The sequence below is a fragment of the Cyprinus carpio genome, chromosome B19 (genome assembly GCF_018340385.1).
Source record: "Cyprinus carpio isolate SPL01 chromosome B19, ASM1834038v1, whole genome shotgun sequence".
NCBI lineage: Eukaryota > Metazoa > Chordata > Actinopteri > Cypriniformes > Cyprinidae > Cyprinus > Cyprinus carpio.
Window position 1 is genome coordinate 14,811,362 of NC_056615.1, and position 14,727 is coordinate 14,826,088.

The 14,727-nt window shown below is 35.7% G+C and overlaps 2 protein-coding genes across 3 annotated transcripts; one reads left to right on the forward strand and one right to left on the reverse strand.

Annotated features, from left to right (window-relative positions):
- Positions 1-120: 120 nt before the first annotated feature.
- Positions 121-1,630, reverse strand: LOC109111657 (chromatin accessibility complex protein 1-like). Its single transcript, XM_019124619.2, has 3 exons — positions 1,438-1,630; positions 901-1,027; positions 121-811 (listed from the first exon to the last, which is right to left on the reverse strand). Exons 1-3 carry the CDS (start codon positions 1,588-1,590, stop codon positions 732-734), a joined length of 360 nt encoding a protein of 119 aa, XP_018980164.2. The 5' UTR covers positions 1,591-1,630; the 3' UTR covers positions 121-731.
- A 776-nt stretch (positions 1,631-2,406) lies between these two features.
- crtc2 (CREB regulated transcription coactivator 2) lies at positions 2,407-11,190 on the forward strand. Of its 2 annotated transcripts, none has more exons than XM_042745252.1 (14): positions 2,407-2,766; positions 3,949-4,050; positions 4,191-4,283; positions 5,082-5,143; positions 5,307-5,375; positions 5,539-5,639; positions 6,069-6,139; positions 6,224-6,267; positions 6,347-6,549; positions 7,535-7,989; positions 8,809-9,519; positions 9,600-9,656; positions 9,777-9,921; positions 10,179-11,190. In XM_042745252.1, exons 1-14 carry the CDS (start codon positions 2,587-2,589, stop codon positions 10,280-10,282), a joined length of 2,397 nt encoding a protein of 798 aa, XP_042601186.1. In that variant the 5' UTR covers positions 2,407-2,586; the 3' UTR covers positions 10,283-11,190. The 2 variants fall into 2 exon arrangements, with proteins under 2 accessions (XP_042601186.1, XP_042601187.1); XM_042745253.1 differs by having other exon boundaries at positions 6,350-6,549.
- Positions 11,191-14,727: the final 3,537 nt, after the last annotated feature.

Below are 14,727 nucleotides of genomic sequence, written 5' to 3' on the forward strand. Positions count from 1 at the left end.
ATGTAAGGTACAATTATATTACGCTTAATAAAAAGCAACACAACAGTTCACTTTCAAATGTTTTGCACGTCATAAATTCTGACTGACTGCCATATTAAAAATAAGATTATAATGAACACATAATCAGCAAAAGTATTTATTCAAATACAAAATTCAGACTGTTCAAGCATTTAAAAACGATACAGTACACTATATAAATCTTAAGCTGCAGTCCAGAGTCAAGTATTAATCAAACGCATTTTTATCCACAGTGGTTAAAATGTTAAAACATGGCCATGAAGTACACCTCTAAGATACATTTTACACCCTGAGAAAAACATTTTCAATTTGTAGACACATGAGCCAGGTCTGATTTCACATTGAGTGTATCGATGATTGGATCTTCCTTAAACATACAAATCATGGTGTCAAGAGGTAATAAAACACCAATGATGTATGACGAAACACCATATAACCTGTTTTCCAGTACTCAGAGTGGTTCAGCTGTGAATCTACAGTGGCTATTGAACATTTTGACACACGGCATAGTGTAAGTGGGTGCTAAAACATACAGACTACATTAAGTAAAACATGCACATTAACCTCTCTAAAACAACAGAGGTGTAAAAGTACAACTCTTTGGGTGAAATGTCCTGATTTGTAAGACAATGTCCTATGATTTTATCCAGTGTTTTAGAGAGGAAGTGGTCAGGACCAGTTCACAGTGATTTCCTCCGCCTTGCTATACATCACTACAGGTTTTCATCATCTTTTTCCATTTCTTCCAGTGACTTCAGATAGTCTCTGGCCAAGATTTTCTTAGGAAGGATATCTAAAAATAGAAGAGACAAAACTGTTTTCACACACCAGCTGATTTAGTTTGAATAGTGTTTGTCATCATCACAAAGGGCCAGGACTCACCGGTTAAAAACTGAAATGTTTCCGTCTCCTCTGCTACATTGGCCAGATCACTGTATGACAGTGTGTTTGTCTCCTTACCTGAACCATTTTTATATGAGGACAGAGCCAAGTGCTGGACAAAAAGCTCCTATGAGGAAATTATGAATATGTCACACATTAATAAAAACATAAGTCAGTGATAAACAAACACACTGTCGGTGCCTTTCCTTTGTACTCTTACCAGTGTGAGTATATATATATATATATATATATATATATATATATATATATATATATATATATATATATATATATATAGAATCAGAATCAGAATCAGAATGAACTTTATTGCCAGGTATGTTTACACATACGAGGAATTTGTTTTCGTGACAGAAGCTCCGCAGCTATTATAACTATGGGGAATGTGTATTTAAACTAAAAGCTAACTGATACCACAGATGTTTCTAGTGACTAAAACCAAAAAAGTTTTCAACTAAAGTAACTAAATAAGGCAGATAACCTGGCAACTGACCATTGATTAATAACACATTAAATTACCGTTGCTTTTGTTGTCAAGAAAAGAGCGTCCTGGTTAATACAGGACACGTCGGGAGAACTTTTCATGATTAATCGCACCCTCGACACAGGCAGAGATATATTTTTACTGTTTGTAGCTTGCTCAACTTTCTCCTCCATGTTTTTTCCAGACATGTTCTGTTCTGTTAGAGGCAGCCGCGTAACGGAAGTAAATCTACAGGCTTTCAAAGAGACGTCACTGGACGACGGTCACATGGGAATTGTAGTTTTATGACGAATCGTTTGTAGTCCTTCGAGAATTTATTATTTTTCATCAGTATTTCATTAAAGCAGCTTGAAATCGTGAATAAATAATCTGAGAAAATTATATATGAATTTAATATGAAAAATTACATATATTAAAAAAAGATAAAATATAATATCAAAAGATCAAAAATAGTGGCTTCCAACCTTTTTGACTCCATGGCTCCCAGTGTCTAAAACAATATTTGAACATTTTTGCTGTATTGCAGAGAGCATAAATTAAAATAACTGAATATTAAATTATATAATAAAATGTTAAAATTATATATATATATATATATATATATATATATATATATATATATATATATATATATATATATATATATATATATATATATATATATATAATAAAAACGTGCTTTGAGGGGGGAATTATTATAAAATTAAAATAATAAATATACTTTGTATTGTTCATGTTTTAACATTTTAATGTAACATAACTTAATAAAAAGTTTGATTTGTCCTTTCATTTATGACCTTTTTAAAATAATTGCAACTGTATGAAAGTATTCCAATACAAGTGTTTATTTATTTATTTATTTATTCATTTATTTATTTATTTATTTATTTTCAATGCGACAAAGTCAGGCGACAAAACTGCAAACAGTCCGCATTGTAGTTGTTAAAATAATTGTAAAAACTACGTTTCCCAAAATACCAGAGTTGTTTTTTTTCCTTCTCGACAGTAGTTGGGCGTGTGCGCCAACAGATAACGAATGAGCTTGGCAACGATGTTTACTACAGCCTTCAGGACTGCATTACCCACAATGCACTGCTCACCGTTGTCAGAAGTCTTGCTTTCTTGGGTCACTTATAGATCTCTGACCGTGTCAGTCAGCTTACTTTCTCTTATTTGACGGAATAATGCATTTGTCAGGCGCGGGCCTTGGGAAAACAGGGTACGGACAGGGGCCCGGAGCGGGACCGGCGCCTGGAAGCTGCAATCCGCGTAAATTCAGCGAGAAAATCGCCCTGCACAACCAGCGACAGGCTGAAGACACAGCCGCTTTCCGAGAGGTTATGATGGACATTACTTCCATCAGGGTGAGTCTAACTCAGTGGAAGACACGTCGGGCTCATTTACGACAGTTGTCATATATTTGACCTGGATTATTCCGTTATAAAGTGTTTGCAGCGGAAGGAAGTGCTTAAACTTTCAAACGTTATTTGCCTTATTAGTGTCAGTTTTATTGATTCCTGACAACTGGGCAACTTTAGGTACAGGGAAGTTCGATTACACAAAAACAAAAACAAAAAAAGTAAAAAAAAAAAAAAAAAAAAAAAAAAAAACGATTATAAATACTTAAACAGTTATGTTTGGGAACGGCTCCCTGGGTACATATTAACCCCGTTTTCTCCAGCTAAATGAGCACACGTGTATGCCTTTTTTTTTTTTTTTTAAATATTAATAACAATAAAAATGTGTATCTTATTCCTGGACAGATTTTTAACTGGATAACCAACTATGGACCAACTTGTTCCATAAGATCCAACAGAAAGTTGCAAACAATAAAATAACAATTACTTAAGGCAACTGTGCGGAAGAAGAAATAATAATCCGCAAATAAAAGCATATTTCTTTCTTCTTTTACTTGGTTTGATCTAATGTTACTTCAATCTCTGCAGTTGCATAATTTAAATCAATCAGTCACTTATTAAAATCAGGGCTCTGTTTACACGTGATCATGACTTTTATGAGATGGCAATCTTCATAATGCATAACAATAGACCCTTGAAATATTTTATGTACTAAATATGGTGGTTGTAACTGAATTATGATGTTTTATGGAGCACACAGACATCTGAATTGGCCATGTAACTCGATCAACGGCTGTTTAAAAAGCTATAAGACATGATGTGCATTCATATACGTTTTTTAGACCCTTCAAAATCAAAAGGTCATGATAAATGTGTTGGGACTAAATAGGACTTAGGAAGTATTTTACCATCTGTATATGGACTTGTGATTCAGCAGGTCCACATGGATTATGTCGATGCACAAAAATAGCTTTGCCAGTCACTCATCTGGGGTCTGTTTGACATTAGTGTTGCAGACTGAGGGATCTGTAAAACCCAGGTACAATGTCTGGTTTAAATTATGATGCAACAGGCATTTGTTCCCCTGAGGGTAAGGCAGTCTGGGAGAGAGTGAGATGAGATTTGTGTTTAACTCCGTGTTGGATGGCTATTATTGTTACTGTTATTGGGCTTCTGTTCCCTCCTCAGGTTCAGGCTGAGAGAATTCAGCAAACCGGAGACTTGGTCCCGTACTATGGAGGATCGCTACCAAATGTTAATCAGATTTCAAGATGCTCCACAGAGACCCAGGTGTGCAATTTTGATTGTTTTTTCAGTATTATTATCCTATCATTTTAAATAACGGAGAAACAAATTTAAGATTTTTTTTTTAATGTCAGGTCCTTTTGTTTGAAGGAATTTAATTTGATTTGCTTTTCTTCTATTAACAGTACCCAGGTTATCTCACCCAGCAGCTCCTAGAGGCAGATGAAGAGTACAGAGACGTCCAGCCCAGTCCTCTTGGGAAGCTGCACAGGAGACATGTATCCCCACTTTAAAAATGGCTGAAAGTCTTACAGATAGTATGAAGTAGAGTAGTGTGAAAGGAATATTGAAACTCTACAACTCTAATCTTTATAACCGTGTTGCTTTAGTCTTGTATTGTACTGATATCAGACACAACAGTAATTGTATACAATGAACAGTTATGTTTAATTATGATAAATTCTACCATAAAAAAAAAAAAAGATTTGCAGGGCAGGAAATCCACGCAAATTTCTGTTGTGATTTTTTTTTTTCTTGTTATGTTTTTCATTTAACGGCATTATAATATTTGTTCAGTAGTGAGTATGCTACTGATCAAACATTTGGGATTAGTATGATTTACATAAAGAAATTAATACTTTTGTACAACAAGGACACATTAAATTGATCTGTAAAGACATTTAGAATATTACAAAAGATTTATATTTCAAATAAATCCTGTTCTTTTAAACTTTCTATTCATCAAAGAATCCTAAAAAAAATCACCCAGTAATAATAATATTTTTTCTTGAACATCAGATCAACATATAAGAATAATTTCTGAGGATCATGTGACACATAAGACTGAAGTAATGACTGCTGAAAATGAAAAATTCATTTTAAAAGATATTAAAATAGAAAACAGTTATTTGTAATAATTGTAATAGTATTTCCACAATATTACTGTTGTATATTTTCAACAACAAAAAAATAAATTCAATAAATGTAGCCTCTGAGAGCATTAATCTTTAAAAAAAAACCATGTAATCATGAACAGTTGTAGAATTCTTAACTTAAGCCTTAACTTCATTTTACAGTTTGATAGCGCTCCCTATCTCTCTACCCACCTCTCTCCTCCTCGAGGTCCTACCTGGAGAAGGTAAGATTTGAAATAAAGTGTTCTCAAATCTATCACGCTCACCCTGTTACATTTAGATGCTAAACAATCGTGTCATTTTCACAATGAAGTCACCATCAGATGTAACTCCCTGAGCTTTTGTTTGTGCCAGTACCTTAATGAAGTGTTGCTTGTGTCCAATCAGAAACTGGTCCAGTTGTTCTGCCACCGAGAAGAGCCAGATGGTCCGTCTTCCTCTAACAGCTCTTAATAGGTAAACAGAAGTTCAGAACTCATGAGTGTTCAGACTGCTGAGTCCACATCAGCTCTTGTGCATATACAATAATTGTATAATTGTATTCGGATGAACATTTTGATTCTGGAAGATTTAGATTCCCACATCACCCTGTTTTCGCACACTCTATTCATCCTCACAGAACCAACTCTGACTCAGCCCTCCACACCAGTGTGCGAAACACCCAGCTGCATGGCCACCCGAAATCTGTCCAGATCCTGAACCCTCAATCCAGACACCATGGTGAGTTTAACTGTTGCAATGTTGCTTTTAATTAAATAGGAATGAATTACAAATGAAAATATATTAGAATAGAAATAATAATTTCATTTTAATAAATTACTTAATAATGAATAACTGAATAAAAGACTTTTCAAGTATATTAAAATAAAAAACTGTTAATTTAAATTGTAATATATTTCCTAATATTACTGTTTTTAATCAAATCAATGCCTTGGTGAGCATAACAAATTATTTGAAAAATGTTTTAAAAAAAACCAACTCCAAACCTTTGAACGGTAGTGTAAGTGCAGTCAAACAGTTTATGGACTTCAAATCAGTCAGTAAACTTCACATTAAGATAAGATTGTTCCAGATATTAATATGAAAACATGAAAATATTGGTATTTTGTTTTAAAGAACATGCTTATTTTAAATTAAACGGATTCTTTGGGTTTGTACATCCAGCACCACTGATTGAAGAAAATATTCAAGAGGAGACCCAATCTCCCAAACTAAAGAAGGTATTTATTCTGCCTCATTCATATCACACTGATGAATTGTTGTTAAAGACTTTGATAATGCAAGGCTTGTATCTTCTTTCATAGTTATCCTCAATGGGTTCATCAGGATGTGAAACACCTTTTTTTCAGTAAGTTTCTTTGTAGTCCTAGTCACTAAGCTATTTCAGTTTTTCTTATTTAAACAATGTTTGTTTGCTGTCTCTCCAGCAGCTTCCCATTGGCCGATCAGCAGATATCGTCCCTCCCTGTCCCGTCGGCCCTCAGTACGAGCGGCTCTCTTCCAGATCTCTCCAGCCTCCACCTGCCTTCTCCTCTTCCTGTAGGCCAGGATTCTGAGCCCCAAAGCGGTGCGGAGCAATTGAGCAACACTTCCACGCACCCTGACATCATGGCTGACTTTAACTTACCAGGTATGTTTCAGGATCTGGCCGTGTAATTACATTAATGCAGAGGCTTTTCACTTTTTGATGCCCCCAAATATGATAATCACTTTGCAATGGACTTTCCATTCTAAAATATAAAAGCAGCTGTGTATTTTCATGTATAAAGATTCATTTACTGTTGAAAAAATAAGCTTCTTTGTTTACTAAAGCCAAACAAATGTAAATATAAATTGAAAAAGATGTACTTTTTACTGTATTAAGAAGCTTGTTGTATAGAAACATTTTTAATTTGCAAATAATAAAATAATACTTTAGTTTGAAATGAAGAGTTTTGAAATAATACAATACATGATACATGTAGTAATTTTTTTTTAAACAATTTGGATGCAAATTTTAATATGAACTTTGACAGCCATAAAAAATTATTTTGAAAACTTTTTTTTTAACTGTCAACCATCTTGCAGTCCCTATTATTGTTAACCAAAACATTTTTGTAAATTGAAATTAAATAAAACACATTAAAATATAATTATTACATGAAAACCTTGAGCTTAAAAAACTGAAATAAAAATAAGACTAATAATAAGTACTAAAATTACTAAAACTAAAACAGAAAAAATATTATCTAAATAGAAATGTTAAAAAAACTTAAAATTACTAAAATTAAAAAATGAAAACAGAATATAAAGGTACAATTTTTTTCAAAATATTTTTATAAAAATCACTGGACTATGAAAGTTATGAATCTACAGAGACAGACAACATTTCATAGTCTAATAGTAAATTAATAATTATAATAATAAAATGACAAATAAAATAAAAACCCTAGTAATTCACCAATTTTGTATCATACAGTGTACTCCAAAAATGTCTGAGACCACATTGAAAATCAGCAATTCAAAATCTAATTTAAACTTGGAAATAAACTAGGTTTTAGCATTCCGAAAAAAAAAAAAACTATAATGCAAATTATTTAAAAATACTAAAGTTTCCACACAATTTTGTCTTTTAGGTCTGTCCTCATCTCTTCAGGCATCTTTAAGTAATCCTTTGCTCCAGTCTTCACTCAGCAATCCCAACATCCAGACCTGTCTGAGCAGCCACTCCCTGCCCAGCTCTCTCAGCTCCACTTCTTTGCGTCTGTCACTTAGTAACTCTTCCCTGCAGTCATCGCTCAGCAACCAGTCCTTGCAGTCCTCCCTCAGTAGCTCTTCACTGAGTAACCAGTCCATCCAATCATCTGCCAGCCGCTGCAGCCACAGCAGCGGAATCGGCAGCTCTCGCTCCTGCTCCTCTTCTTCTCTCTCTGGTTCTCCACGTGTAACAGGCCACACCCATGCTGCCACATCACGCAAGAGAGCCCAGCTCAGCCCACTCATTGTGCCCAGTGGTGGAGAGTCCCGCTGGCAGCATCCAAAGCAGTTCTCACCCACACTGTCTCCAACCATCTTGTCTTCTGTATCCCAGGCAAGATATGAGCATTGTTGATTATTATGTTTGCTCACAGGGTTTCTGTAGGTTTCTTAAAAAATATTACATTTTTAAGTTTTAATTTCTTAAATTCACTTATTAATTTAAGGCCATACAAAGTTTTAGTACAAAGTAATTTACTATATATTATGAGTCATGACACAACAACACCAGGCAGAAATAATATTAAATATGTAAATAATTATTTATATAAACTTGAAGTATCGTTTTTATTTTTATTTTTTTTATTTTAGATTTAGTTATATATATATATATATATATATATATATATATATATATATATATATATATATATATATATATATATATATATATATATATATATATATATATATATATATATATATATATTTCTATTTATAGCTAATTTATTTTTTCTTTCAGTTTTAGTAACTTAGTACTCATTTCAGTTATTTACCAAGGCAACATTTATCTAATATTTAATTTATTGTTCAATAAATAAATAAATATATATATATATATATATATATATATATATATATATATATATTTAGATTTTATTTTAGCTTTATTTAAATGACTAAATGTGATTTACTGTTTTAAGTTTTAGTTAATAACTGTCTTAAACACTGCAGCTCATCAATAGGATTTTTGGCAATTAAATTGGCATTAAAATGTGCATTGCATTCACTTAAATGCATTTCAAACATGCAGATACCCTGAATCAACTTTCTAAAAGAACAAATAAACTTTCATCTTCCTGGTCATAATTTTGGATTTTATTACTTGTTCAATATTATTCTGTTTCTAATGTGCATTGAATATTTCACACAGGGTGCTCTCCTCAACCCCAACAAAGTTCTGAAGGAGTCGAAGCCACCAGCGTATCCCTGCACTCAGCACCTCAGATCCGCTCCTCCACTGTCCCATCAGCCAATGCGGCAGTATTTCCAGCCAGAGGCCCAGCATCAGTCAATCCCAGAGATGGAACAATGGAGTCAAGATGAACACCAGTCACAACATCAACAAACACACAGTCAGACACAACACCAACACACTCACAAACACAGTCGGACCCTGCAGCATCATTCACAATCACACGCTAAATATCATCAACAGTTACTGTATCATTCCCAGACTCGCCAACCACACATCTCACTGCAAGCGCTTTCCCAGCAGCAGCAGCAACAACAGCATCAACTGTACACACAGTTCCAGCCTCATCAGATACCCGAGGAGCAGTACCAGTATCCGGGCCAGTGGCAGATTCCATGCCAAGAGGGCCAGTACCAAAAGCACCAGCTACATCAACCTGTAATGTTCCCTTCTCCAGGTCAGGAGAAAAACTGGAATCATGTAACAGGCCCACATGGCTTGCAACATGCACAAATGAAGCGTAGACACTGTATGCAGATGCCAGAAGAACCAAAACTCCTATCTAAGGTCGCTGTCCAGGAGACTCAAGGAAAGGGATCGAAGGTCCCTCATTATAAGGAAAGTGAAGTAAATCCAGGTTTACAGGATAAAGGTTTTGAACTGAACAAGGTGAACCCTGTTTGCATTAGAGCATGTAAGCCAGACGTTATGATTATAATTATGATAATAAACACCTTTTTTTGTTACAGGAATCATATGTTGGCTTACATCTTACCCCTAGTCAGGCAAAGGCCCTTTCCCAGCAGGTACATTGTTTGTTTCATGAATCATCAATTTAGATTGCACATGTCTTGGCCATATGGTCTGATGCTGCGCAGAGACTTTGCATTTATGACTGACTTCGAAGATGTTTATTCTCTGTGCAGCTTGGAGTGCTTCAAAAGGAGCCTCTAGATGGCAGTGGAGTGTCAGATCTTAACTGTGAACCTGCAGAAAGCAAGGAACTGCCAGCACAGAATCAAAGCTACAGTGCTGGAGAGACACAAAATATGTTCAACATCAACTTACCTGGTAAGAGCAGCCAGTTTAACCATGTAAAGCCTGACATGTGAAACAATAGTCCGAAAAGTCCAAGGTTTTTTTTTTTTCTTTTTAAGTGGAACAGTTTATTAAATCTTTAGATTTAATAAAACAGATTTGTGTATTAAATATGATACAGTAGGCTTTATATAGTTGTAGTGTGTATAGCTTGTATGTCTTAACATATTTCATTTTAGATTCTCCTTTCATTCACTTAAATTTCTCACCATGTTTCTCCACCTTTTCAGACCCGTCATCCTGGCTGGACCAGGACATATCAAGTCTGCCGGACTCTGTTCTGGAGTTTGATCTAGAAACGTTCGGTCTGGACAGTAACTTAGGTTGGCCATGAATGTATGATAAAAGTCAACCAAAATGTACATGTGTGTTGTTATGCCACATACATTTGGAAAAGTACACTATTAAGAGAATATTTTTGGCAGTGGAATTCAGATATAGTTTTAGAGTCAAATAGAAGTAAACTGTTAATTGGCTAAAAGGTTCTTTAAGGGAACAAACAGGAAATTATGTTTTAATAAATAGTTTTGCACACAGAGGTCCTAAATAGCAGGTCTATGTGCCTTAATATGCATTTTTGGTTATATTTTATTATAAATAGAATAAATAGATTGTTTGTGTACAGATACATGAGGTGAAGTCATGTATGAATTGTTTAGGAAATGTATATTTTCACATTTCATAGCATAGAATAACTGGTATAATATGGAAATGTACGAAAGTATGGCTAGTTTAGGGCCTAAATTAACTTTTTTAATTCAGCAGAATGTTGTCTTGATGGCAAAACATAGTAAACATTTTTAACGTTTTACTCTTTAACATTTAGATCAAAACTAATTATGTATAATTAGTTATGTATAGACTTAGATTTCATATCCATTTGTTTGCATGTAATAGTATTTTGTTATAGTGTGACTGGGGTCATTTTTGTGACTTCTTGTAACAGATCGTTGGCAGACACCTGCCTTTGAATTTCTGTATCATCATTTTGTTGCAGTTTCATCTTTCATAGATATTCAAAATGCAGTTTTATTATATTTTCATATTCATTTTGCTTTATCACTCTCTGGTAGAGGTCATGTTGTTTTTCAGTATTTGTCTTCAATGTGAAATCAAAAAAATATTTTCACACTGTGAATATTGGAATACATTTACATTTCTGACATAATTAATAACATAATATGAACAGAAACACCATCTGTAAATTACAGAAGTATTACAAATATAAAGTGGATTAATACCTCTAAGCGTACTTTTTCAGATATTGTTACTATAAAGGACTGATTTACCAGTTTACACCAGGCCCAGCCTCACAGTAAAGCCATATTGGTTACACTTTATTTTACAGTACGTGAACTTACATGTACTTACAGTGTACATACCTAAGAAAGTACCAGTAATATAAGGTAACTACATGGGGTAGGGTTAGTACCTAGTTATTACCTAGTTATTGTAATTACTATAATAAGTACATAGTATGTACATGAGTAACAGGACTGTAAATTTATTATGTCTTTGTGTATAATTGTGCCTATTTAATAATTAGTTAGAAAGTAATAATTTAGGAAATTCACAGTCTCCCTGGAACAAACTGAGGTTAAGTGCTTTTACCCAAAGGCACGATGGCAATTATCCCATGATGTAGTTGCTGAACCTTCCTGAAGTCCTCAGATTTCCCAGTCATTTAACTAATTGTATTCTTAGAATCAGAAAGAGCTTTATTGCCAAGTATGGTTGCACATACAAGGAATTTGTTTTAGTGTCAAAAGCTTCCAGTTCACAGAGACGACAACAACACAGAAATAAATAAAATAAGATGTGAATAAAATACACATACATAAATATAAATAAGCCACAAAAAAATAACAAACTGTATATACAGGTGTCCTATAGATAGAACAGGAATAGAATTAAAATAAATATACAAAATTAAGTTGAAGGGATGTACTAGGATGTAGGGTGATAAATAAGTATAAGGTTATTGCACATACTATTATTGCACAATGGGAGAACATTTAACTGTTCATGAGGTAGATTGCCTGGGAAAATAAAGTGTTCTTGTGCCTGGCTGTCCTGGTATTCGATGCTCTTTAGCGCCAACCAGATGGCAAAAGTTCAAAAAGGAGATGGCTTGGATGTGAGCGATCCAGAGTGATTTTCTGATCCCTTTTCCTCACTCTGGATGTATACATTTCTTGAAGGGTGGGCAGGGGAGCACCAATAATTCTTTCAGCAGTCCGAACCATTATCTGTAGTCTTCTGATGTCTGATTTTGTAGGTGATCCAAACGAGACAGTTATTGAAGTGCACAGGTCATACTCGACGGCAGAGTAGAACTGTTTCAGCAGCTCCTGTAGCAGGTTGAATTTCCTCTGCTGGCGAAGGAAGTACAAACTTTGTTGGGCCTTTTTAACAATGGAGTCGATGTGAGTGTCCCACTTCAGGTCCTGAGAGATGGTAGTTCCCAGGAATCTGAATGACTCCACTGCAGTCACAGTGCTGTCCATGATGGTGAGTGGGGGAGTGCAGGGGGGTTTCGACTGCACCAGAAAGCCAGCTCTTTTACCTCCTGTCTGTAGGCAGACTCATCACTGTCCTGTATGAGGACGATAAGTTCGATGTCATCTGCAAACTTCAGGAGCTTGACAGAGGGGTCTTTAGAGGTGCAGTCGTTGGTGTGGAGGGAGAAGAGCAGTGGGGAGAGGACGCAACCCTGAGGGGTGCCAGTGCTGGTGGTGCAGCTGTTGGATGTGAATTTACCAATTTTCACTAGCTGTTGCCTATCTGTCAAAAAGTTGGTGATCCATTGACAGATAGAGCTAGGAAAAGAGAGCTCTCTCCCATGTTGACTGCATCATCCAAGGACCTGTTTGCTCGGTATGCAAACTGCAGGGGGTCAAGTAAGGGTCCAGTGATGTCCTTCAGCTAAGCCAACACCAACCTCTCAAATGTCTTTATGACCACAGACGTTAGAGCCACAGGTCTGTAGTCATTAAGTTCTGTTATCTTGGGTTTCTTTGAGACGGGGATGATGGTGGAGCGTTTGAAACAGGCAGGGACTTCGCACAGCTCCAGTGATCTGTTGAAGATCTGTGAGAAGATGGGGGCCAGCAGAAGATGGTGCTTTTCTTCTCTTGTTCTTTCTGAAGACCTGGCACACATCATCTTCACTGATCTGAAGCGTAGGAGTGAGGGAGAGGGGGTTGCAGGAGGTTATAATAATTGAGTGGAGAGATGTTCAGAACAGGTGTGGGGTGTTAGACTGTAAGTTTCAAATCTACAATAAAACTCATTCAGGTCTTCAGCAAGTTGTTGATAGGCCACAGTGCATGGGGATGGTGTCTTGTAATGGGTAATTTCCTTAATTATATGACAACCCCTTTTTAATTGGCAGCATAAGATTGCAAGATCTGAGATTGCAAGATGGCGGGCCGCTCTAAGGTGACTGAAACCCTGTGACAGGAGGTTTTCCAGATGAAGGCCAAAGGGATTACATCACCCTTTCAGCCACTGCAAGAGATGCTGGTCATTCAAAATCTGTGATTTCTCAAATATTGCAGGTTTACAATGACACTAATTTATTCAAGGCCTCCAAAAAGGCTGGTAGTCCACGTAAGACAAATGCATGAGAAGACAGGATAATGTGGATACTCTCAATGGAGAATCGGTTCAACGCTGCAGCTGGAATTGCTTGCCAGTTCAACACTAAACAGGGTAAGGATCTGTCTTGGCATGTTTAAGAGAAGTCAGACTGAAAACGCACTCTGCAGTGTCCAAGAATCTCATCAGCAGAAAGAATCAAAAAGCTAAGCTCACCTTTGCTGAGGACCATGTTGTGTGGAGAGAGGAAAACTGGTCCAAAGTTTACATTAGTGATGAGAGCAAGTTTAATTCATTTAGATCTGATGCGAAACATTTTGTTCGGTGTCAGACTAAGGAAAGGCAGAAAGCCAAGTGTGTAAAAATGTCAGTGAAAGATGGAGGAGGAAGGGTCAAGGTTTGGGGGATGTTTTATGCAGCAGGAGTTGGCCCTCTTATACAGCTACATGGGAGGGTGAATGCAAATGTTTATCAGAACCTCCTTCAGCAACATGCACTTCCTCTCCCAATCAGCCTGTAATTTTCATGCAGGACAATGCCTCCGTCACACTGCAAAACAGGTAAAGCAGTTCCTTGAAGCTAAGAACATTGAAATAATACAATGGCCTGCCCAGAGTCCTGATCTAAACCCGATTTAAAAACTCTGGAAAGCGACAAAGTTATGGCTAAGAATCCTGATACAGTTACCAAACTATGGAAACTAATGTCCAAACTATATCAAACTAATGTCCTATTGATGTCCTGCGGCTGCAGATGTGCTGAAGTCATTAAAAGCAAGGGCCTTTACACTTCCTACTAATTCTAACCTAAACTTCAGTGGTTACTGTTCTGTAATTTTGATCACTGTTTTTCACAAAATAAATGTTTTTAGTGAAATGCCTCAAGATATTTTGTCAAAGATGTTAGTAGAACAGTGGTATACACACAGCTTATATTCCTTTAAATTTTGAGTGATGAAGATTTACAATATTTCCGAAAAACTAAATCTAGTATTTATAGATTTTTCTCTAATTTTGATCTCCACTACATACTGTAACATGTTCAGGACTGCACTGTTGATCAGTCAATGAAAACCTGTATATGACTTATGATTCTTTTCCTCTGGCTCTTTCTTCCTCCCCTGTGCATAATAGAGTTAACAACAAATAAAAGGCATGGAGAGAGCAGTGAAAGAGTTTC

Excerpts from the sequence above, each read along its gene's own strand:
- LOC109111657 (XM_019124619.2), bottom strand. The coding sequence starts at position 1,590 with ATGTCTGGAAAAAACATGGAGGAGAAAGTTGAGCAAGCTACAAACAGT. Across the intron at positions 1,028-1,437 it reads TCTTGACAACAAAAGCAACG|GAGCTTTTTGTCCAGCACTT; the intron begins GTAATTTAATGT and ends ATTTCCTCATAG. Across the intron at positions 812-900 it reads AACATTTCAGTTTTTAACCG|ATATCCTTCCTAAGAAAATC; the intron begins GTGAGTCCTGGC and ends TTCTATTTTTAG.
- crtc2 (XM_042745252.1), top strand. The coding sequence starts at position 2,587 with ATGCATTTGTCAGGCGCGGGCCTTGGGAAAACAGGGTACGGACAGGGG. Across the intron at positions 5,640-6,068 it reads CCCTCAATCCAGACACCATG|GGTTTGTACATCCAGCACCA; the intron begins GTGAGTTTAACT and ends ACGGATTCTTTG. Across the intron at positions 6,268-6,346 it reads TGTGAAACACCTTTTTTTCA|CAGCTTCCCATTGGCCGATC; the intron begins GTAAGTTTCTTT and ends CTGTCTCTCCAG.